Here is a 23,112-nt window from a genome sequence, read left to right on the forward strand (position 1 = left end):
TGACTCAAAAACGTAAAATAACAATATGAAACACTATACTAGACTCAAAGAATGCAAAACTAAACACTTAAAACATTAAAACAAACCAAAAGACTCAAACATCACCCAAAACACTCAAAACTGCCTTAAAATCACTTTCTGGGCAGTTTTGAGCACTTTGGTGAATTTGGACGAAAATGGGAAATAAAATGAATCAAAAACGTAAAAACACAATATAAAACACTAAACTAACTCAAAGAATGTAAAACTAATCACTTAAAACATTAAAACAAACCAAAAGACTCAAACATCACCCAAAACACTCAAAACTGCCTTAAAATCACTTTCTGGGCAGTTTTGAGCACTTTGGTGAATTTGGACGAAATTGGGAAATAAAATGAATCAAAACACTCATAAACACAAACTAAAACACTTTCTAACTAAATTGGACATTAAAGTAAAGGGGGATTAAGTTTTATACGAAATTAAATAAAATGTACAGATTCGTATTAAGACAGATACTATATATGAATGTGATGAAATGGAATGAATGGATGGATGCTAGCCAAGGGGTTCATCTCCATACATGTTATACTTGCATAATAAATGATTTCCAATTGCATTTCAATAAACCATGAATTCTCAACACCCCAAGTTAACCGTGATGCACTAATTAACCTTCAAATCTTCCTAACGTTATTGAATTGGATGATGCATGCGACAATTCAAAACATTCCCCACAAGTCCTCAACATGAATGCATAGAAGAGGTACAAGCAAGAATCATTACGCTCTATGAAAATTATAAGTGTTGACGAGGCATTCGTTACTATGAATGCATGAAACTCTTGCCAAGAATTCGTTTAACGCGATTGTTTATAAGCAACTGATAGGAGCATATTCATGCGACTTAAATGGCTTGTTCTCGTGCATTTACGTTATGTTTCTCTAGTTATTTTAGTCCTTTATGCTTCTTTTGTGTGTTTTCAGGTTCTAAGGGCAAGGTATGCAAAAGAATGCCTTTTGGAGCCTTTTGGAGCAAATTAGAGATTGGAATGGATATCATATGCTTGGAGCCAAGAGGATGGACGAAATTAAAGACTTGAAGTAGGAAAGTTAAATCCTAAAAGACCTCATGTTTAAGCATCATTGAAGACTCCTACGCATTTTAGAACACAAAAACAACATTCCTTGCAACCTTAGGACATTGTCGTGTGTTTCCTTGTGTCCCCCTTCCTTGCCATGCAAGGAAGGGCTTTGTTCCCTATTTTAAACACTTAAAGCATTCACTTATCATATCATTCACTTATCACTCACCACATATCATTCATTTATCACTTAACATATCATTCATTTATCACTTATCACTTCCACTCACTTATCACTTATCAAACCATTCACTTATCACTTCCATTCACTTATCACTCACCACATATCATTCATTTATCACTTAACATATCATTCACTTATCACTTATCATACTCATAATCATCTACACATTTCAACCATTTACACACATGCATCCTGAAATTCTTTGCCTTGCAATCACATGCATTTCCCTTGACATTTTCAGCCATCACACTTCATCATTACACCACCATTCACTCTTTAACCCACACACACTTCACACAAACAACATTCACATGCATTCACATGCATTTCCAACACAAAACACACTCAAAACCGTGGCCACCTTTGCATTTCAGCATTCCCATTTGCATTTTCAGATTTCCAGCTTTCCAACCTAGCCACATTCACATGCATTCACTCATAATCATTCACCAAACTTGCAGCCACATTTCCACCCACCTCCTAGCTGTCATGTTCCCTCCATTACTCCTATAAATACCCTTGCATTCATTCATTCAAAGATCATCTCATTCCATTGTAGATACCACAACACAAACACTCCATTCCTTCTCTAGCCGTGAGTTTCTCTCCATTTTCTGCACCATTTTCTCCACCACTCCTCACCTATTTCCATAATTCCTTTTCCATTCCACACTTCCATCCCCCAAACCAATTATCCCTAGACCTTATGCTACAATAAAGAGGAAGAGAAGAGGGCCTAAACGTTCATACAATTCAAGTTTGAGTTGTTGGAATGTTTAGGTGTTTCTTTGATTTCAATGTTTAATTTCAATTCTCTTTGTTTTGTATGAGGAACTAAACCCCCCTTTAGCTAAGGGGGGATTCGAAATATATGTTTATGCTTGCATTTTGATTTGATTACTTCTAATTGCGTTTCATAAGTTGTGGATTCAATTTGTTTAACCGTTTGATTGATAACTTATTTATGTATGTTTATTAAGAATGCGCGCTTAATTTTCATGCATGAATATGACGCTAGAATATAAGTGAGTTTCACCTAATCGTTATGAACTTATATTCACAAGTAGTGGAGGTTGCTTATAAACAATCGTGTTAAACGAATTCTTGGCATAAGTTTCATGCAATCATAGTAACGAATGCCTCGTCAACACTTATAGTTTTCATGATGCTTAATGATTCTTGCTTGTTTCTCTATTATGCAATTCATGTAGGGAACTTGTGAGGAATGCTTTGGGTTGTCGTATGCAATCATCCAATTCATTAACTTAAGGAAAACTTGACGGTTAATTTAAGCGGACCTAATTAACCCGGGGTGTTGAGAATTCATGGTTTATTGAAATGCAATTGGAAACCATTTTATTATGCAAGTGTAACATGTATGGAGATGAACCCCTTAGCTAGCCATACCATCCATTCATTTCCGTCAATTTCATATTTACAATTTGTTTTCTTTACAATCTATCCATTTTAGTTTAAATTCGTCCAAAATCAATCCCCCCATATTTCGTTTAAGTCTTAGTCTTAATCTTTCTTATTTTTAGTTTTGCATTCTTTGAGTCTAAGTTAGTATTTCATATTGTTATTTTACGTTTTTGAGTCAGTTTCCAAGAGATTTGCAATCCCTCCTAATCCCCGGTCCAGAACGATCCCTACTTATACTTATACTACAAATCGACAAAAAGAGGGTTTAATTTGTGTGCGTATAAATCTCGCATCAGCAACCTCCACTACTTATGAATATAAGTTCGTAACTATTAGGTGAATCTCACTTATATTCTAGCGTCATATTCATGCATGAAAATTAAGCGTGCACTCTCAATAAACATACATAAATAAGTTATCAATAAAACGGTTAAACAAATTGAATCACAACTTATGAAACGCAATTAGAAGTAATCAAATCAAAATGCAAGCATAAACATATATTCGAATCACCCCCCAACCAAGGGGGAGTTTAGTTCCTTATGATACAAAACAAAGAGAATCAAAGAAACACCTAAACATTCCAACAACTCAAACTTGAATTGTATGAACGTTTAGGCACTCTTCTCTTCCATGCCTCATTCGTACAAAACAAAGAGTATTGAAATTAAACATAGAAATCAAAGAAACACCTAAACATTCCAACAACTCAAACTTGAATTGTATGAACGTTTAGGCACTCTTATCTTCCTCTTCGTTGTAGCACAAGGTCTAAGGATAGTTTGATGGTGTGAATGGTTTGGGTAGTGGTGGAGGAATGGAAGGATGGTGTTTGGATTTGTAAGGGAAACTCACGGCACAAAGGGGGTGGTTTGATGGTCTACATTTCTGCAATGGATGAGTTTATGGAAGAGTGTTTGGAATGGGTGAATTTCTGGCACAAAGGCCTTATTTCTGTTGTGAATGGATCCCCTCCTTTGTGGCTGCAATGAAGGTTTATTTATAGGTGAAATGGGGGGAACATGACAGCTAGGAACTTGGTGGAAATCTGAAATGGTGATGGGAGATGCATGTGGCTGATTTATGCATGTGATTAAAGGGTGGGAATGCATGTGCCTTGACAGAAATGAAAGGGAATGCATGTGCAATGAGTGTGGAGTGAATGATTGAATGCATGTGGCTGATTTATGAAGAGTGGGAATGCAATCTGAAATGCATGTGAATTAAAACTAGAGTGATGATGATGAATGCATGTGCAAAGGAAGTGGATTTTCTGCAAATGCAAGGTGAATGTGCATGGCAAGGTTGTTGTTGTGATAAGTGATAAGTGTATGATATGATAAGTGAATGATAAGATAAGTGAATGATATGATAAGTGGATGATATGATAAGTGAATAAGTGATAAGTGATATGATATGTGATGATAAGTAATGATATGTGGGAGTGTGGATGTAATGAAGGAGTGGAATGTTGGAATGTTATGCACGGCTAAGGAAATTGGAAAGGTTTAAATGTCCTAAAACTAAAGGGAACAAGGTTCCAACACTTTGGTCTTCAATTAGGTCTTCAATTTCGTCCAACACTTTGGCGCCAAGCATAAGCTATCCATCCTTAGCCCAAAAGTGCTCCAAAAGTCTCCAAAATGCATCTTTTTGCACCTTTAGCCCTTTGGACCTACAAACACACGAAAATAGCTTAAAGGACTAAAATAACTAAAGAAACATCACGTAAATGCACGAGAACAAGCCATTTAAGTCGCATGAATATGCTCCTATCAGTCTCTCCAACCTGGATTGTATGTATTGGAATATGGACCATTCCTTGGTTGATTTTGGCTTGGAAATCCAATGGCGTTTGCACTCTCCCACCCACCATTCTCAATCAATTGAGGGCACTTTTCTGAAGGATGACCTTGAATAGAACATACTGTTGATGTATATTTCCTTCCTAATGCAAGAATATATTTAGTATAATGGCATAAGCAAGGGTGTCGAATCCACAGGGACTAATTGGACCTATGTAACTACTTGTTTGCAAGAAATCTAAGAAATGAATCAAACTAGTCTAAATAGGCAGATTTGAATCAAACTAATCAAACTATGCAGATTTGTTGTTTTAACTTGAAAGCCTAAGAGAATGAAGTAAACACAAATCAATGAATCAACAACCAATATAATGAGATAGTATCAATGGAAATGAAACTAGGGATTCGATTTCACCATTGCTCAATTAAATCCATGTTTGTTAAGTTGGTTTATACTCATTCATCTACAAATTTCTTGAGTTTGTTTCACTTGGATATGATCAACCATATGATGTGTGGATTTGATCAAATGTCTATAATCTTGAACCTAATTGTGATGTGCAACTTTGGTTCATAATCTAGAGTATGTAATGCACAAGAAACGTTCACTAAACCAAAGGGAACACTTGGCAGGATGTTTGCCAATCTTTCCCTTCATTCATTCACAAATCCACCAATATTAGACATGATGTATGTTTTAATCTTGGCTAAATAACTTGTGGTTAACTCAAATGGCGATCAAGCATACAAATCAACCCACAAATTCACAATTATAACAGAGAATGAATCAAGAACTAGGTAGACAAACTGAGCATTCTAACTTAATTACATAGCAAACTTTGCAAGGTTACATCGAATCCCTAGAGGAAGCTTAGTTACAATTCATGTCTACAAAAGATTTAACATAAACATATGAAACATGAATGAACATAGAATTGATAAAAATGAACCCTTGAAGCCAAAACTGATGTTGAAGTCCTTGAAGAGTTCCTTGGTGTTGCTTCTCCAAATGTGGTGCGGATGAAGTAGATTGGTTTGGTTTGGATGGTTTCTGCCCTTAGGACAGAAATGGACAGAGAATGGAGTGAAGTAGGGGGGTTTTAGAGTGTGTAATGGACTGAAAATGAAGATGGAACCTTGCGGATGGGAAATGGGGAGAAAATGAGCAGTTTCTGTGAAAGGAAAAGAATGTAGAATGCAATGCAATGGAGAGGACGAATTAGAGTGAATGATGGACAGAAAATGCAGCCAAATAGAGTGTGTGTGATCCCCCAACATTCAGATTGGATCTAACATTTGTTTAACTCAGATGGCAGAGCATAAATCAGATGGAATGATGGGTTTCTGAGTGTGATACCTGCAAAGCATGGACATGATCTGCAAGTGTGGTTTATTTAATCCAAAACACATGTGGAATGTCTGCAAGCATGAGTGGAATCTGCCAAAAGTGAATTGTTTGTACAAATTCTGGAAATGTGAAATGGGCACACGGCATGGGTAAAGGGATGAGTGAATTTCTGGAATAAAGGATGCAAGGAATGGACATAATCTGCAGGTATATGGATATTTAATCCAAGATACATGTGCAAAGTCTGCCACAAGGGAGTGGACAATCTGAAACTGTTAGAATAATCTGGAATTGGGTATGGAAGTGCACGGATTGGACATGAAAGAGATGGGAATGCAAAGGTGATGTGTAGAAATGTAATGGAGTGCACGGAATGGATGTTTGTGTTTGTTGGTGTCAAAATGGCTGAAATGAAATAAGTGATGGAAATGGGATTGTGAGGAATCTGATTTGGTGCTAGAATTGCATCAAATGATGGGATGATATGGGAACACACAGCCAAGGTTGTGACATGCATGTGAATGCATGTTTTGATGTTGAAACCACATAATCTGATTTCAATGCTTGCTTTGATTAGAATCACTCAATATGGCCGAATTGCACCATTTAACACTTCACATCATTTCTGGAATGTTTTTACTTCATTTGCTTTCCCTTTGATCTTAGTACACACTTGGCTGCACACTAACACAAAACAATGTAAAACGCAACTAGTTTAATCCAAAACATCACAAAGACGCCAAATAAGGGAGATATAGATGCATGCAAAATATGACTTATCAAGTAATACCCCCAGACCTGGTTTTTGCTAGTCCTCGAGCAAACTTAAAACTAAAACACACAAAATACAAACATCTAACTAAACCACTTTCGCTGGCTAAACGATTGCACTGAGCATGTGCAACAAGCCTTTGAACCCCTAGGTGTCCCTAGTTGGAGGAGTTGTGTCTCCTGAGGGTTTACAGTGATGACACCCACAAACATTTACCAAATCTGCACATAACTTGGTTAAAACATGCTTTAAACAAACTAATAAGAATCAATGAAGATTATGTCATATATTCAAACTCAACAGTTTGCCACTTCAAAGAATCGTATCAATTGTAACGTATAAAGATATTTCTCCATGTCTTACAACTTCAAGGTCACCATACCCAAATGCTTAAGATAGAATTCACCTCAACTCTACTTCTCACAGAATCCACTCAAGTTCTTCACTCAGATCCTAAGGTTTAATCCCTCCACAACCATATATGAGCGAAATTATGTAAAGGAAATCAAAAGTCTCACATATGAATTTCGAAATAAAAGCACAATTTCTGAGTAGATCTCATGAAATGAATCAAATGCTAAGAATATAGAAATACACACACTTACCATCACCCATGAATACATCCTTAATGATCAGTTAGGTCTTTCTCAGGGATGTAATGCAAGGCTTAGGGTATAGGTTATGAAAGAAGTGATATGGAATACTAGAGCTTGGGGCGTACCAAAGTGTTCTTGAGGATCATGCTCTTCACTTGCATTTGTTTTCTTTCTTCTTTGTTTTTGGCATCCAGGCCCTATGTCTTATCATGAGGAGATTTGGAACTTGTATCCACTTTGATTCTCTTATTTTCTCTTTTTTTTTTCTTTTTTTTTTTTTATAACCTTTTTTTTTAAGAAGAATCTTCAACATAGGTGCCCTCGGTACATGCCACAATCTTGTTCTAAGCTCAATTTACCTTTAGTCTTCATCACCTTGGTATTCCCAAACTATAAGGTATGGCTTGTAATGGGCTAGAATGGGTAGAGTATGGTGTGGGTGATGAAAGAATTGGGCTAAAGTGTTTGGCTGCAACGAGGGTGAATGGAGCACACAAATGGGTAGGACTTAAGCCTTTTAGTAGTTAACATGCATAGCCTAACATCATCTCATTGAGTTCATTCACGAATGATACTAAACACATGGTATCTGCAAAGGAGAATGATTCTTAGCATCCAAACGAAATAGAAATAATGAGATCATTTAAAGTGAAAATGAAAGAAAAAGATAGGAGTAGAAACACTTTAAACCCTCTCAAAGATGCAATTAGGCTCAAAATAACTCGCTAGGGTAGTCTCCACTATTCCTCTTCCAGAATTTGAGTATGGTACCTCTATCATCATAATTTCAAGAGTTATAGCTTTATAAATGACAACAAGATGCAACTCTTTTCCATAGCAACCCAATCGTTTGTTTTCAAACATAGTCCTCATATACATTCGTATTAGCATGCAAAAACACTCTTAACCAAAACTAACACCTCAAACAAACACAACACAAAACAAACCTTCCAAACCACCCCCAAAACCTAACCTAAACATTGTCCTCGATGTTTAAAATTGTATGCAATGCAAGTAGGCAAAGAAGATGGAATGGTCACAAAATAACACAACATAAACAATATAACACAACATAAAGAAAGAACACAAACCACACTAGGTTGCCTCCTAGCAAGCGCTTTATTTAATGTCTAGGCAAGACATGGTAGCTTGTTCATGGTGTTGTAAATTCAAGAAAATCTACAACTTGATACACTGGCTCCTCTTCTGCTTTCTCCAAATATGGTTTCAATCGCTGCCCGTTGACTTTAAAAGAAGTGCCATTCTTCATGTTCTCTATCTCCACAGCTCCGTGAGGAAATGTTTGCAGCACTTTAAATGGTCCCACCCACCTAGACTTCAATTTTCCTGGAAAAAGTCTCAAACGTGAGTCAAACAAAAGTACTTTCATACCTTGGTGAAACTCCTTCCTTAGGATGGCCTTGTCATGATAGAGCTTAGTCCGTTCCTTGTAGATTTTGGCATTCTCATATGCCTCATTTCTAAGCTCTTCCAACTCATTCAGTTGGAGCTTCCTTGCTACTCCAGCATCCTTGTAATCAAAGTTGAACTTCTTGATGGCCCAATATGCACGGTGTTCAAGCTCCATTGGCAAATGACAAGCTTTCCCAAACACAAGGCGATAAGGACTCATGCCAATGGGGGTCTTGTATGCTGTTCTATATGCCCATAGTGCATCATTTAACCTTAGTGACCAGTCTTTCCTTGTAGGGCTCACAGTCTTCATCAAAATATTCTTGATCTCCCTATTGCTAATCTCCACTTGTCCTGAGGTCTGAGGATGGTACGGGGTTGCCACTTTGTGGTTGATGTTGTACTTCTTCATCAAGGATTCAAAAGGTTTGTTGCAGAAATGGCTGCCACCATCACTAATAATAGCTCTTGGGGTTCCAAACCTACAAAAAATCACATCTTTAATAAAACTCAACACAACCTTATGATCATTAGTTCTTGTAGCAATGGCTTCAACCCATTTGGATACGTAATCCACTGCCACTAATATGTATAAGTAGCCAAAAGAGGATGGAAATGGTCCCATGAAGTCAATTCCCCAAACATCAAAGAGTTCCACCACCAAAATGTTGTTCAATGGCATCTCATTTCTTCGGCTAATGTTCCCCATTTTCTGGCACCTATCACATTTAGAGCAAAAATCAAAAGCATCTTTGAATAAAGTAGGCCAAAAGAAACCAGATTGTAAAACCTTTAGAGATGTCTTTTTGGCACCAAAATGGCCTCCACATGCCAATGTGTGGCTAAATGTTAGGATGCTTTGTTGCTCACTCTCTGGGACACATCTCCTAATGATTTGATCAGGGCAATATTTAAACAAATATGGTTCGTCCCAAACGTAGTGCTTTACCATGGCAAGGAACTTCTTTCTTTCCTGAAAAGAAAGGTCATTTCTCATTATATCACAAGCAAGATAATTCACAAAGTCCGCATACCATGGTTCTTTTTCTTGAACAACAAAAAGTTGCTCATCTGGAAATGATTCATTTAGGGGCAAAGGTTGTCCAACTCCATGGTTTTCATTAAGCCTGGACAAATAGTCAGCCACAACATTATCACTGCCCTTCTTATCTCGAATTTCCAAGTCAAACTCTTGTAGCAAGAGTATCCATCTAATCAAGCGTGGTTTAGCATCCTTCTTTGTCATCAAATACCTAATGGCTGCATGATCAGAAAACACAATAACTTTAGATCCCACAAGATATGACCTAAACTTTTCTAAGGCAAAAACAACAGCAAGCAACTCCTTTTCAGTTGTGGAATAGTTAAGTTGAGCATCATGCAGAGTCCGGCTTGCATAGTAGATCACATGTGGAAGCTTGTTCACCCTTTGCCCTAAAACTGCACCAATAGCATAGTCAGAGGCATCACACATCAATTCAAAAGGCAAAGACCAATCTGGTGCCATAATAATAGGAGCCGAGGTTAGTTCATTTTTCAAAGTATTGAATGCATCCATACAAGCCTTATCAAAATGAAATGCAACATCTTTAGCTAACAGATTGCATAATGGACGAGTGATCATTGAAAAGTTCTTAATGAAACGACGATAAAAACCCGCATGGCCCAAAAAACTTCTTACTCCCTTCACAGTGGTGGGGGCTACCATATTGGTGATGACGTCAATTTTAGTTTTGTCCACCTCCATTCCTTTGCTAGAGATTACATGCCTCAACACAATTCCTTGTTTCACCATAAATTGGCACTTCTCCCAATTGAGGACCAAATTTGTTTCCTGACATCTTTGAAGTACTAACGATAGATGGTTAAGACATTCATCAAAAGAGGAACCAAACACTGAGAAGTCATCCATAAATACCTCAATGAACCTTTCTACCATGTCAGAGAAGATGGCCAACATGCATCTTTGGAATGTTGCCGGAGCATTGCAAAGTCCAAAAGGCATTCTCCGGAGGAGCGATTGCAATTTGATTGTAACCTGAGTAACCATCCAGAAAACAATAATGTGAGTAACCTGCCAATCTCTCAAGCATTTGATCTATGAAAGGCATAGGAAAGTAATCTTTTCTAGTGCTAGAATTCAACTTCCTGTAATCGGTGCAAACACGCCAACTGGTCGTGGGCTTTGTGGCCACAAGCTCATTGTTTTCATTCCTCATCACAGTGATTCCCACCTTCTTAGGCACCACCTGAATAGCACTCACCCATTTGCTATCAGAAATGGGATATATGATCCCCACATCTAACAATTTCAACACCTCATTCCTAACAACTTCCTTCATGTGTGGATTGAGCCTTCTTTGTGGCTCACGGCTTGTTTTTGCTCCTTCCTCCAAAAGGATCCTATGCATGCACATGGTAGGGCTTATTCCCTTGATATCTGCAATAGACCAACCAAAAGCTGATTTCAACTCTTTTAACACCCTAATTAGTTTATCTTCTTCAATTGGGGTGAGATCAGAAGCTATGATAACTGGAAGAGTTTCAAATTCAGCTAGATATGCATATTTTAGATGTGGTGGAAGTGGCTTAAGTTCAAGTTTTGGTGCCTTAACAGTGGAAGGAGTTAGATGTGATATTGATGATTCTAAAGGCTCAAAACGAGGTGAAACATTCAAAGGATACAATGCCAATGCTTCCAAGGCAGCTACTTCTTCCATGAGTGCATCTTCTTCATCAAACTCATCTTGAGATTGACTCAAAACAGTTTGTAAGGGTTCATTCGATTGTGCCTGCAAGAACTTAGAGAATACAAGTGAATCAAGCACATCAATGGCATAACAATCTAGAGATAAAGAAGGATGAGCAAGAGATTCAAACACTTTGAATTGAACTGTCTCTCCTAACACTGTCATAGTGAGGAGTCCATTTTGCACATCAATGATGGTCTTGGCTGTGGCCATGAAGGGTCTCCCAAGCAATATTGGCAACTCACGATCATGTATAGGAGCTTCTTCCATGTCCAACACTACAAAATCTGCAGGCAAGATTAGTTTATCAACTTGAACTAGAATATCTTCTACTATACCTCTTGGATATTTAACTGATCTGTCTGCAAGTTGTAATGAAATGGTGGTGGCTTTCAAATCTCCCAAACCTAGTTGAAGGTACACTGAATAAGGCATTAAGTTGATGCTAGCACCCAAATCAAGCATCGCTTTCTCTACTTTCTTGTCCCCTATGGTGATGTTGATAGAGAAACTTCCTGGATCCTTGAGCTTTGGTGGAAGTTTTCTTTGCAAAACTGCACTCACATTCTCAGACACTACTACCTTCTCATGTGGTCCATACTTCCTTTTGTAGCTGTTTAACTCCTTGAAGAACTTCCCATATGCCGGCATGTTCCTAATGACATCAAGCAAAGGTAAGTTAACATTCACTTTGCTTAGTATATCAAAAATTTCTTTGAATGACTTATCCTGCTTGCTTTTGGCAAGTCTTCCAGGGAATGGTATTGGTGGAGTGTATGGTTTCTCGGCCTTGTGAAGATTTGGTGCTTCTAGTGAGGAAGTGGCATGGCTTGGTTCCTCAATTGATTTCTCATTGTCTCCTTGAGTGACACCTGCATTCACATGATCATATTCATTAGTAACTTCATTGCCAACTCTATTATCAATAACCTTACCACTTCTAAGTGTAGTGATTGCTTTGGCTTGCTCTTGATTCCTTTGGAGTATCACGGGTTGGCTTGGAAACTTCCCAACCTCTCTTTGGTTCAAGGCATCTGCAATCTGCCCCAATTGCGTCTCCATTTTGGTTAGGGCGGCTGAATGTTGTTGGAGTGCGCTATTGGTGGAATGTTGGAATTGCAAGGTGTTTTGGGCTAACAATTTAACCGTGTCCTCAAGGGTAGTGGCAGGTTTTGGTTGGAAATTTTGGGTTGGATTGTTGTTCTTCCATGAAAAGTTGGGATGATCTCTCCAACTCGGGTTATATGTATTGGAATACATATCATTCCTTGGTCTTTGGTTGTAAGAATTCATGAGGTTCACTTGTTCTTGAACATACTCGGGGTAAGCTTCCCTAGATGGGCATTGGTGAGTAGGATGGCTTGGTATGTTGCAAATGGCACACACTTCATTAGCTTTTGGCACCATGTTGAGCACGGATTCAAGCTTCCTTTCTAGGTTAGCTACCTGCAACAAAAGCTCATGATTAGAACTTGTTTCATAAACTCCAACTTTCTTACCCCTTAAATCTTTGTGTTGAGCATTAGACCCCAACATCTCATAAATGTTATATGACTCTTGAGCATTCTTTTTCTTCAATGCTCCACCTGCTGCATTATCAACAGTTGATTGACAATTTTGGGTTAGTCCATCATAGAAAATTTGCATTTGTAAATGAAAAGGTAACCCATGGTGTGGACATTGTATCAAGAGGCCTTTAAAACGCTCCCAACACTCATTGAAAGGTTCACCATCATCTTGTTTGAAGTTGAAGATTTGTCCCCTTAATGTGGCTGTCTTTTGAGTGGAGAAGAACTTCTCCAAGAACTTCTTAGCCACGGCATCCCATGTAGTGAGGGAACCTGGTGTTAGAGTCATCAACCAACTCTTGGCCCTATCTTTCAAAGTGTAAGGAAACACTCTCATCCTCAAATTTGCTTCACTTACTCCCTGCAAAGGTAAACCACTCACAACATTGTAAAACTCTTTAATATGAGCTAAAGGGTCTTCATTAGGTAAGCCATAAAATGAAGGAAACATATGGAAATGTGAAGATTTGAGATCATAGTTTCTAGCTTCTGTGGGCAGCAAGATGCATGAAGGTGAATTTGGTATGATTGGTTGAGCAAAGTCCTCCAAAGCTCGAAGCTCATCTAGGTTGCCCGCCATCTCTTCCTCTCTTTCCCAATCAACTTGCTCAGATCCTTTACTTGTTGAACTAGGTGAAGTCCTTTCCTCTTCCTCACAGATTAGGGATGAACTTGATGGCACAAAGTTGTCCAAAGTGTGGCCCTTCAACCGTTCAATCCTTTGGCCTAGCTCAACAAGTTTATTTGACATATACTACCTGAAACAAAGTAACACAAGTGTGAATGAAAATCAAGAAGCAAACCACAATGAAAAGAACAAAAATAAACTTAAAAACGTTTGAAAAGACTCAAGGGATGTGGAACTAAACTCTTAGAACACTTAAACAATCCTAAAATCCAAAACAGCAACTAGAAGACTCAAAATTGCCTAAAAACCACTTTCTGGGCAGTTTTGAGCACCTACACTAATTTGGACGAAATTGGATGGAAACTTGAATCAAAACACTTATAAACACAAATCAAAACACTTTCTAATTAATTTGGACAAAACAAAGACTCAAAGGACTCAAAACAAGCTAAAAACTCTCAAAACTGCCTAAAAACACAAATTGGGCAGTTTTGACACTAAACTCAATTTTGGACGAAAATTAGGTTTGAGCTTGACTCAAAATGCTTCAAAACACAAGATAAGACAGATTCTAAGCTTAAGACTTAACAAACTATGGGGAGAAATTATATTTGGACGAAATGCAATTAAATGGTCAGATTATAACAAAAGCAGATTGTAAAGCAAGTTGATGTAAACCAATGGATAATGGAATGGCTAAGGGATTCTTTTCCACACCTGAAATGTATGCAACTTAAATCAACTTCCAAATATCAAATCGACAAGTTATGAACCTTGACACTAATGAAAATAGCAAACAAGCAAACAAGCAATTACAAGGGACTGAAATCAGTCCCCGGCAACGGCGCCATTTTTTGTTGATGTATATTTCCTTCCTAATGCAAGAATATATTTAGTATAATGGCATAAGCAAGGGTGTCGAATCCACAGGGACTAATTGGACCTATGTAACTACTTGTTTGCAAGAAATCTAAGAAATGAATCAAACTAGTCTAAATAGGCAGATTTGAATCAAACTAATCAAACTATGCAGATTTGTTGTTTTAACTTGAAAGCCTAAGAGAATGAAGTAAACACAAATCAATGAATCAACAACCAATATAATGAGATAGTATCAATGGAAATGAAACTAGGGATTCGATTTCACCATTGCTCAATTAAATCCATGTTTGTTAAGTTGGTTTATACTCATTCATCTACAAATTTCTTGAGTTTGTTTCACTTGGATATGATCAACCATATGATGTGTGGATTTGATCAAATGTCTATAATCTTGAACCTAATTGTGATGTGCAACTTTGGTTCATAATCTAGAGTATGTAATGCACAAGAAACGTTCACTAAACCAAAGGGAACACTTGGCAGGATGTTTGCCAATCTTTCCCTTCATTCATTCACAAATCCACCAATATTAGACATGATGTATGTTTTAATCTTGGCTAAATAACTTGTGGTTAACTCAAATGGCGATCAAGCATACAAATCAACCCACAAATTCACAATTATAACAGAGAATGAATCAAGAACTAGGTAGACAAACTGAGCATTCTAACTTAATTACATAGCAAACTTTGCAAGGTTACATCGAATCCCTAGAGGAAGCTTAGTTACAATTCATGTCTACAAAAGATTTAACATAAACATATGAAACATGAATGAACATAGAATTGATAAGAATGAACCCTTGAAGCCAAAACTGATGTTGAAGTCCTTGAAGAGTTCCTTGGTGTTGCTTCTCCAAATGTGGTGCGGATGAAGTAGATTGGTTTGGTTTGGATGGTTTCTGCCCTTAGGACAGAAATGGACAGAGAATGGAGTGAAGTAGGGGGGTTTTAGAGTGTGTAATGGACTGAAAATGAAGATGGAACCTTGCGGATGGGAAATGGGGAGAAAATGAGCAGTTTCTGTGAAAGGAAAAGAATGTAGAATGCAATGCAATGGAGAGGACGAATTAGAGTGAATGATGGACAGAAAATGCAGCCAAATAGAGTGTGTGTGATCCCCCAACATTCAGATTGGATCTAACATTTGTTTAACTCAGATGGCAGAGCATAAATCAGATGGAATGATGGGTTTCTGAGTGTGATACCTGCAAAGCATGGACATGATCTGCAAGTGTGGTTTATTTAATCCAAAACACATGTGGAATGTCTGCAAGCATGAGTGGAATCTGCCAAAAGTGAATTGTTTGTACAAATTCTGGAAATGTGAAATGGGCACACGGCATGGGTAAAGGGATGAGTGAATTTCTGGAATAAAGGATGCAAGGAATGGACATAATCTGCAGGTATATGGATATTTAATCCAAGATACATGTGCAAAGTCTGCCACAAGGGAGTGGACAATCTGAAACTGTTAGAATAATCTGGAATTGGGTATGGAAGTGCACGGATTGGACATGAAAGAGATGGGAATGCAAAGGTGATGTGTAGAAATGTAATGGAGTGCACGGAATGGATGTTTGTGTTTGTTGGTGTCAAAATGGCTGAAATGAAATAAGTGATGGAAATGGGATTGTGAGGAATCTGATTTGGTGCTAGAATTGCATCAAATGATGGGATGATATGGGAACACACGGCCAAGGTTGTGACATGCATGTGAATGCATGTTTTGATGTTGAAACCACATAATCGGATTTCAATGCTTGCTTTGATTAGAATCACTCAATATGGCCGAATTGCACCATTTAACACTTCACATCATTTCTGGAATGTTTTTACTTCATTTGCTTTCCCTTTGATCTTAGTACACACTTGGCTGCACACTAACACAAAACAATGTAAAACGCAACTAGTTTAATCCAAAACATCACAAAGACGCCAAATAAGGGAGATATAGATGCATGCAAAATATGACTTATCACATACGCCACATACAATCGGACTATGGATCTTCATTCCTTCGGCCATCTGAGTCACAAGAGAAGTAAGATTAGCTAATTGAGTTTGAAGGTCAGATTGAGAACTTACCTCATTCACTTGTTGCCGTGGGGGGTCCCTTTGCCCAAGTCCTTCATATTGTTGTGCATTTAGAGCACGGTTTGCAATTAGGGTCTTGGCTGCCATAGGAGTTTTGTCCACCAATGCACCTCCCGCCGAAGCATCGAGCATTTGCCTTTCAATGGGAAGAAGGCCCTTATAGAAATATTGAAGGAGAAGCTCCTCCTTCATTTGATGTTGATGACATGATGCAACAAGGGCTTTAAAACGCTCGTAGTATGCTGGAAAAGATTCTCCTTGACTTTGTTGGATTCCGCTAATTTTCTTCCTCAAGAGAATGACTCTTGAAGTAGGGAAGAACTTCTCCAAGAACGCTCTCTTCATGCTCTCCCAAGAAGTAACGGTCCCGGGTGCCAATTCATAAAGCCAATCCTTAGCCTTTTCCACAAGAGAGAATGGAAAAGCTTTCATCTTCATAATATTCCCATCAACGTTAATGGGTGTCATGCTTGAGCATACAACTTCAAACTCCTTCAAATGCTTGTTTGGATCTTCCATGGACAGCCCATGGTACTTGGGAATATGATGCAGCAAGCTTGACTTCAATTCGAACTCATCGGTCTTGCCAAGGGCCGCCCTTGGGTATTGGATGCACAAGGGTGCGGCATTGGCCAATCCCGAAGCGAAAAGCTCCTTGATTGTTCGGTTGTCCTCTGCCATGTCTTCTTCACCCACTCTTGCCATGGGTTCTTCTTCTTCAAATTCAGAAACGGACTCGGAACTTTCACTTGATTCGCTAGGTTCTGGGTTCTTTCTCTTTCGTCTCAACTCTCGCTCGAAATCGTCGTCAAAGTCCAAGATATGTTCACGAATCGGATGAGAATTCCGAGTCATAAACTAGTACCTAAAACAAGAAACAAAATAACATAAGAATCTGACCTAATAAGAAAACTAAAATAACAATCCAAAGGATTAGCAAAGTTGCTAATCCCCGGCAACGGCGCCAAAATTTGATGCGAGAATTATACGCACACAAATTAAACCCTCTTTTTGACAATTGTAGTATAGATATAAGTAGGGATCGTTCTTAACCGGGGATTAGGAGGGATTGCAAAATCACTTGGAAACTGACTCAAAAACGTAAAATAAAGTTTAAAACACTAAACTAGACTCAAAGAATGCAAAACTAAACACTTAAAACACTAAAACAAACCAAAAGACTCAAGCAGCACCCAAAACACTCAAAACTGCCTTAAAAACACTTTCTGGGCAGTTTTGAGCACTTTGGTGAATTTGGACGAATTTGTGTAACAAATTGAATCAAAACACTTATAAACACAAACTAAGACACTTTCTAACTAAATTGGAAACTAAAGTAAAGCGGGATTGAGATTTTGACGAAAATTGAAATAACAAAACAAGTTAATAAATTAGGCAGATTGTAAAACGAATTCCTTGAAAACAAGATAATGGATGGATTAGTTAGAAGTCCATTCTCCACACATGACACATTTATATATGAATCGATTCTCCAATTGCTTTTCATTAACTATGATGCTCAACACCCCAAGTTAACCGTGATGCACTAATTAACTCTCAAATTTTCCTTATGTTATTGAATTGGATGATGCATGCTACAATTCAAATCGTTCTCCAATGGTTCTCAACATGAATGCATAGAAGAGATACAATGAGAGATCATTATGCTCTATGAAAATTATAAGTGTTGACGAGGCAATTGTAACTATGAATGCATGATACTCTTGCCAAAAATTCAATTAACGCGGTTGTGACTAGCAACCTTCACTACTCATGTTTATAAACTTGTGACGATTAGGTGAAACTCGTTTATAAACTAGCATCGAGTTTATGCATGAAGACTAAGTATGCATTCCTAATCAACATACAAAAACAAGTTTTTAATAAACATGATAATTGAATTGCAATCACAACTTAACAAATCACAATTGAAAGAAATCAATTCATATTTCAAACATGTTCATGGCTTCAAACTTTCCCCTAACTAATTAGGGGTTTAGCCACTCATGATTACAACAAACTTAGAGAGTAATAACAAAGTAAACATTGAAAACAAGAACGAAGAACACCTAAAAATTCCAACAACTCAATCTTGAATTGTATGAACGTTTAGGCCTCTTCTCCTCTAGTTGCTGCAGCACAAGGGGTTTTGGTGAGTTTAGGGGGTTATGGATGATGTAGAATGATGTGTTTAGGGTAGGGATGGATGTAGGGGAAGGCAAGGAGTGTTTTTGGGCAGAAAATATGAAGAATGGTGAAGTATGGCAGTGTTAGAGAGAGGGAATGAATTTCTGGCGTGAATGAATGTGTATGAGAGATGGTTCTTGTGTTGAGGGAGTGCATGGTTTTATAGGGAGAATGGGAGAATATGTGGCTGAATAATCAAATGGGAAAGCATGTGGCTGAATAATCAATTGGGAAAGCATGTGGCTGAATGGATTAAAGAGGGAATGATGATGGGATAGCATGTGGGTGACAGCTAGGTTGGCATGTGGCTGCAATGGTAAAGGGGGAAGTGCATGTGGCTGTAATGGATTAAAGGATGGGAGTGCATGTGGCACTAATGTAGCCTTCTAGAAATCAGGTTTTTAGGCCCCCTTTCAGCTCCCTAACTGAATTCAAGCCTTTCAAATTCGTCCATCCTCATGCCTCCATGCTTGCACTATCCAATCTTGGCCCAAAAATGCTCTAGAATGCTCCAAATTGCTTCTTTTTGCATACTTGTTAAGTCATATTTTGCATGCATTTATATCTTCATTATTTGGCATCTTTGTGATTGTTTTGGAGTAAACTAGTTGCGTTTTACATTGTTTTGTGTTAGTGTGCAGCCAAGTGTGTAATAAGATCAATTGGATGGCAAATGAAGGAATGTGGTGCAATTCGACCACATTGGATGGTTCTAAACAGAAAGTGGTGCAATTCGACCACTTTGGGTGATTCTAAACAAGACAAAAACATGCATTCACATGCATGTCACAAACTTGGTCGTGTGTTCCCATATCATCCCATCATGTGATGCAATTCTAGCACCAAATCAGATTCCTCACAATCCCATTTCCATCACTCAATTCATTTCAGCCATATTTCCACCAACAAACACAATCATGTCTTACAAATCCCATGTGGTTTCAAGTCAGATTATGCACTTCTAAAACATCAAAACATGCATTCACATGCATGTACACAATCTGATCCGTGCATTCCATTTCCCTTCTTCAAATCTCTTTGCAGAAATCCACATGCACCTCAATTAAACATTCCATGCCATTTCAGCGTTTCTTATGCTCATACCGTCCATTTCCACTCCCATTTGTAGACTCCACTCCCTTGCTTGCAGACATTCCACATGTGTTTGGATTAAAGAAACCACATCTGTGCAGATCATGTCCATGCTTTGCAGGTTCCACTCACTTGTGGCAGCAAGAGCATGTGCTTCTGTGAATACATTAACATTTCCTTGGACATTGCACATGCCGTGAGTCTTCCATCTCAGAAACACAATCATTTCCATCACTTAAGCTCTGCCATCTGAGTTAAACAAAGCCAAGATCCAATCTGATTGTCTCCCCATCATTAGACTCATTCAGAAATTCACCAAGGGGACTCACTCATTCCCTCTCTCGGATCCATTCCAAGACACACCATCCTTGCTCTAATTTCTGGCCATCATTCACTCTAATTCTCCCTTTCCATTCCATTTTCATTCGACACTCTCCCTTACACAGAAACTGTCCACATTCCTTTCCCATCCGCAAGTTTTCTTCTTGAACCATAGCATTACACACGGCTCATTGGGGCTCCAATCTCTGTCCATTGTTACTCTCACATTCTCCCCATTCCATACCATTCGACATTAGTTTCTCCACCCTCATTTACAATCACATTTGGGAGCTCCAACACCGAAGGCACTCTTCAAGGAATTCAACATCAGTTTTGCTTCAAGGGTTCCTTCTACTTCATTCTATGTTCATTCATGTTGTGTATGTTTATGTTAAATCTTTTGTAAACATGAATTGTAACTAATCCTCCTCTAGGGATTCGATGTAACCTTGCAAAGTTTGCCATGTAATTAAGTTAGAATGCTCATTTTGTCCATCTATTTCTTGTTTCATTTTCTGTTTTAATGGTGACTTAGTATGTTGATTTTAATGTTTGATCATCATTTGAATTAATCACTAAGTTGTGTAGCCAAGATTAAAGCACACATCATGCATAATCTTGGTAGATATGTGAATGAATGAAGGGAGTGTTTAGCACACATCCTGCCGAATTATTTCCTTTGGTTTTATGAAAGTTTCTTGTACATTACATAATCTTGATTATGAACCAAAGTTGCACATCACAATTAGGTTCATGATTAGAGACATTTGATCAAATCCACACATCATATGGTTGATCATATCCAAGTGAAACAAACTCAAGAAATAGGTAGATGAATGAGTATAAACTAACTTGACAAACATGGACTTAGTTGAGCAATGGTGAAATCGAATCCCTAGTTTCATTTCCATTGATACTATCCCATTCTATTAGTTGTTGATTCATTTATTTGTGTTTACTTTATTTTCTCATGTTTTCAATTTACAACAACAAATCTGTCTATTTAGACTAGTTTGATTCATTTCCAAATCTGCCTAGTTTGTTTAGTTTGATTCATTTCATAGAAGTTCTTGCAAAACAAGTGATTACATAGGTCCAATTAGTCCCTGTGGATTCGACACCCTTACTTGTGCCATTATACTAAATATATTCTAGCATTAGGAAGGAAATATACATCAACAAAAAATGGCGCCGTTGCCGGGGACTGATTTCAGTCCCTTGTAATTGCTTGCTTGCTTGTTTGCTATTTTCATTAGTGTCAAGGTTCATAACTTGTCGATTTGATATTTGGAAGTTGATTTAAGTTGCATACATTTCAGGTGTGGAAAAGAATCCCTTAGCCATTCCATTATCCATTGGTTTACATCAACTTGCTTTACAATCTGCTTTTGTTATAATCTGACCATTTAATTGCATTTCGTCCAAATATAATTTCTCCCCATAGTTTGTTAAGTCTTAAGCTTAGAATCTGTCTTATCTTGTGTTTTGAAGCATTTTGAGTCAAGCTCAAACCTAATTTTCGTCCAAAATTGAGTTTAGTGTCAAAACTGCCCAATTTGTGTTTTTAGGCAGTTTTGAGAGTTTTTAGCTTGTTTTGAGTCCTTTGAGTCTTTGTTTTGTCCAAATTAGTTAGAAAGTGTTTTGATTTGTGTTTATAAGTGTTTTGATTCAAGTTTCCATCCAATTTCGTCCAAATTAGTGTAGGTGCTCAAAACTGCCCAGAAAGTGTTTTTTAGGCAATTTTGAGTCTTCTAGTTGCTGTTTTGGGTTTTAGGATTGTTTAAGTGTTCTAAGAGTTTAGTTCCACATCCCTTGAGTATTTTCAAACGTTTTTAAGTTTATTTTTGTTCTTTTCATTGTTGTTTGCTTCTTGATTTTCATTCACACTTGTGTTACTTTGTTTCAGGTAGTATATGTCAAATAAACTTGTTGAGTTAGGCCAAAGAATTGAAAGATTAAAGGGCCACACTTTGGACAACTTTGTGCCATCAAGTTCATCCTTTAACCTTGACGAAGAGGAAGAGAATTCACCTAGTTCAACAAGTAAAGAATCTGAGCAATTTGATTGGGCAAGAGAGGAAGAGATGGCGGGCAACCTAGATGAGCTTCGAGCTTTGGAGGACTTTGCTCAACCAATCATACCAAATTCACCTTCATGCATCTTGCTGCCCACAGAAGCTAGAAACTATGATCTCAAATCTTCACATTTTCATATGTTTCCCTCATTTTATGGCTTACCTAATGAAGACCCTTTAGCTCATATTAAAGAGTTTTACAATGTTGTGAGTGGTTTACCTTTGCAGGGAGTAAGTGAAGCAAATTTGAGGATGAGAGTGTTTCCTTACACCTTGAAAGATAGGGCCAAGAGTTGGTTGATGACTCTAACACCAGGTTCCCTCACTACATGGGATGCCGTGGCTAAGAAGTTCTTGGAGAAGTTCTTTTCCACTCAAAAGACAGCCACATTAAGGGGACAAATCTTCAACTTCAAACAAGATGATGGAGAACCTTTCAATGAGTGTTGGGAGCGTTTTAAAGGCCTCTTGATCCAATGTCCACACCATGGGTTACCTTTTCACTTACAAATGCAAATTTTCTATGATGGACTAACCCAAAATTGTCAATCAACTGTGGATAATGCAGCAGGTGGAGCATTGAAGAAAAAGAATGCTCAATACTTTGACAATAAAACCTGAAATTGCACGAAAATAACTTTAAATACTATAATTAACATAGTTTAGCTAATTAAATGCAAGAAAACAAGCTAACTAAGTCGTATAAATATGCTCCTATCACAACACAATGATGAGGATTTGGTTTTTAATTGCATGACTATTAAAGAATGTTGTAAACATGGCTGGAAGTTGATTTATGCTTTGGTTTATGCTTAGTTATGGTTATAGCTTATGAATTCACATGTAA

General features: G+C 37.8%; 1 protein-coding gene and 2 non-coding genes across 3 annotated transcripts; 1 reads left to right on the forward strand and 2 right to left on the reverse strand.

Annotated features, from left to right (window-relative positions):
- Positions 1 to 8,882: 8,882 nt before the first annotated feature.
- LOC137734291 (uncharacterized) lies at positions 8,883 to 11,686 on the reverse strand. Its single transcript, XM_068473582.1, has 6 exons — positions 11,480 to 11,686; positions 10,927 to 11,014; positions 10,059 to 10,253; positions 9,495 to 9,857; positions 8,971 to 9,248; positions 8,883 to 8,906 (listed from the first exon to the last, which is right to left on the reverse strand). Exons 1-6 carry the CDS (start codon positions 11,684 to 11,686, stop codon positions 8,883 to 8,885), a joined length of 1,155 nt encoding a protein of 384 aa, XP_068329683.1.
- Positions 11,687 to 13,079: 1,393 nt separating this feature from the next.
- Positions 13,080 to 13,190, forward strand: LOC137735798 (small nucleolar RNA R71). Its single transcript, XR_011068704.1, has one exon. It is a non-coding gene; the product is annotated as a small nucleolar RNA R71 (small nucleolar RNA).
- Positions 13,191 to 22,648: 9,458 nt separating this feature from the next.
- On the reverse strand, positions 22,649 to 22,759 carry LOC137735804 (small nucleolar RNA R71). The gene has a single exon (XR_011068709.1). It is a non-coding gene; the product is annotated as a small nucleolar RNA R71 (small nucleolar RNA).
- Positions 22,760 to 23,112: the final 353 nt, after the last annotated feature.

The sequence above is a fragment of the Pyrus communis genome, chromosome 5 (assembly GCF_963583255.1).
Source record: "Pyrus communis chromosome 5, drPyrComm1.1, whole genome shotgun sequence".
NCBI lineage: Eukaryota > Viridiplantae > Streptophyta > Magnoliopsida > Rosales > Rosaceae > Pyrus > Pyrus communis.

What these genes read in the sequence shown, in the direction of transcription:
- LOC137734291 (XM_068473582.1), bottom strand. Translation starts at nt 11,686, where the DNA reads ATGGAAGAAGCTCCTATACATGATCGTGAGTTGCCAATATTGCTTGGG. An exon ending in TTCTGATAGCAAATGGGTGA is followed by an intron (nt 10,254 to 10,926) that starts GTGCTATTCAGG and finishes TGTTAGCTAAAG; the next exon opens with ATGTTGCATTTCATTTTGAT. An exon ending in ATTTAGCCACACATTGGCAT is followed by an intron (nt 9,249 to 9,494) that starts GTGGAGGCCATT and finishes TATACATATTAG; the next exon opens with TGGCAGTGGATTACGTATCC.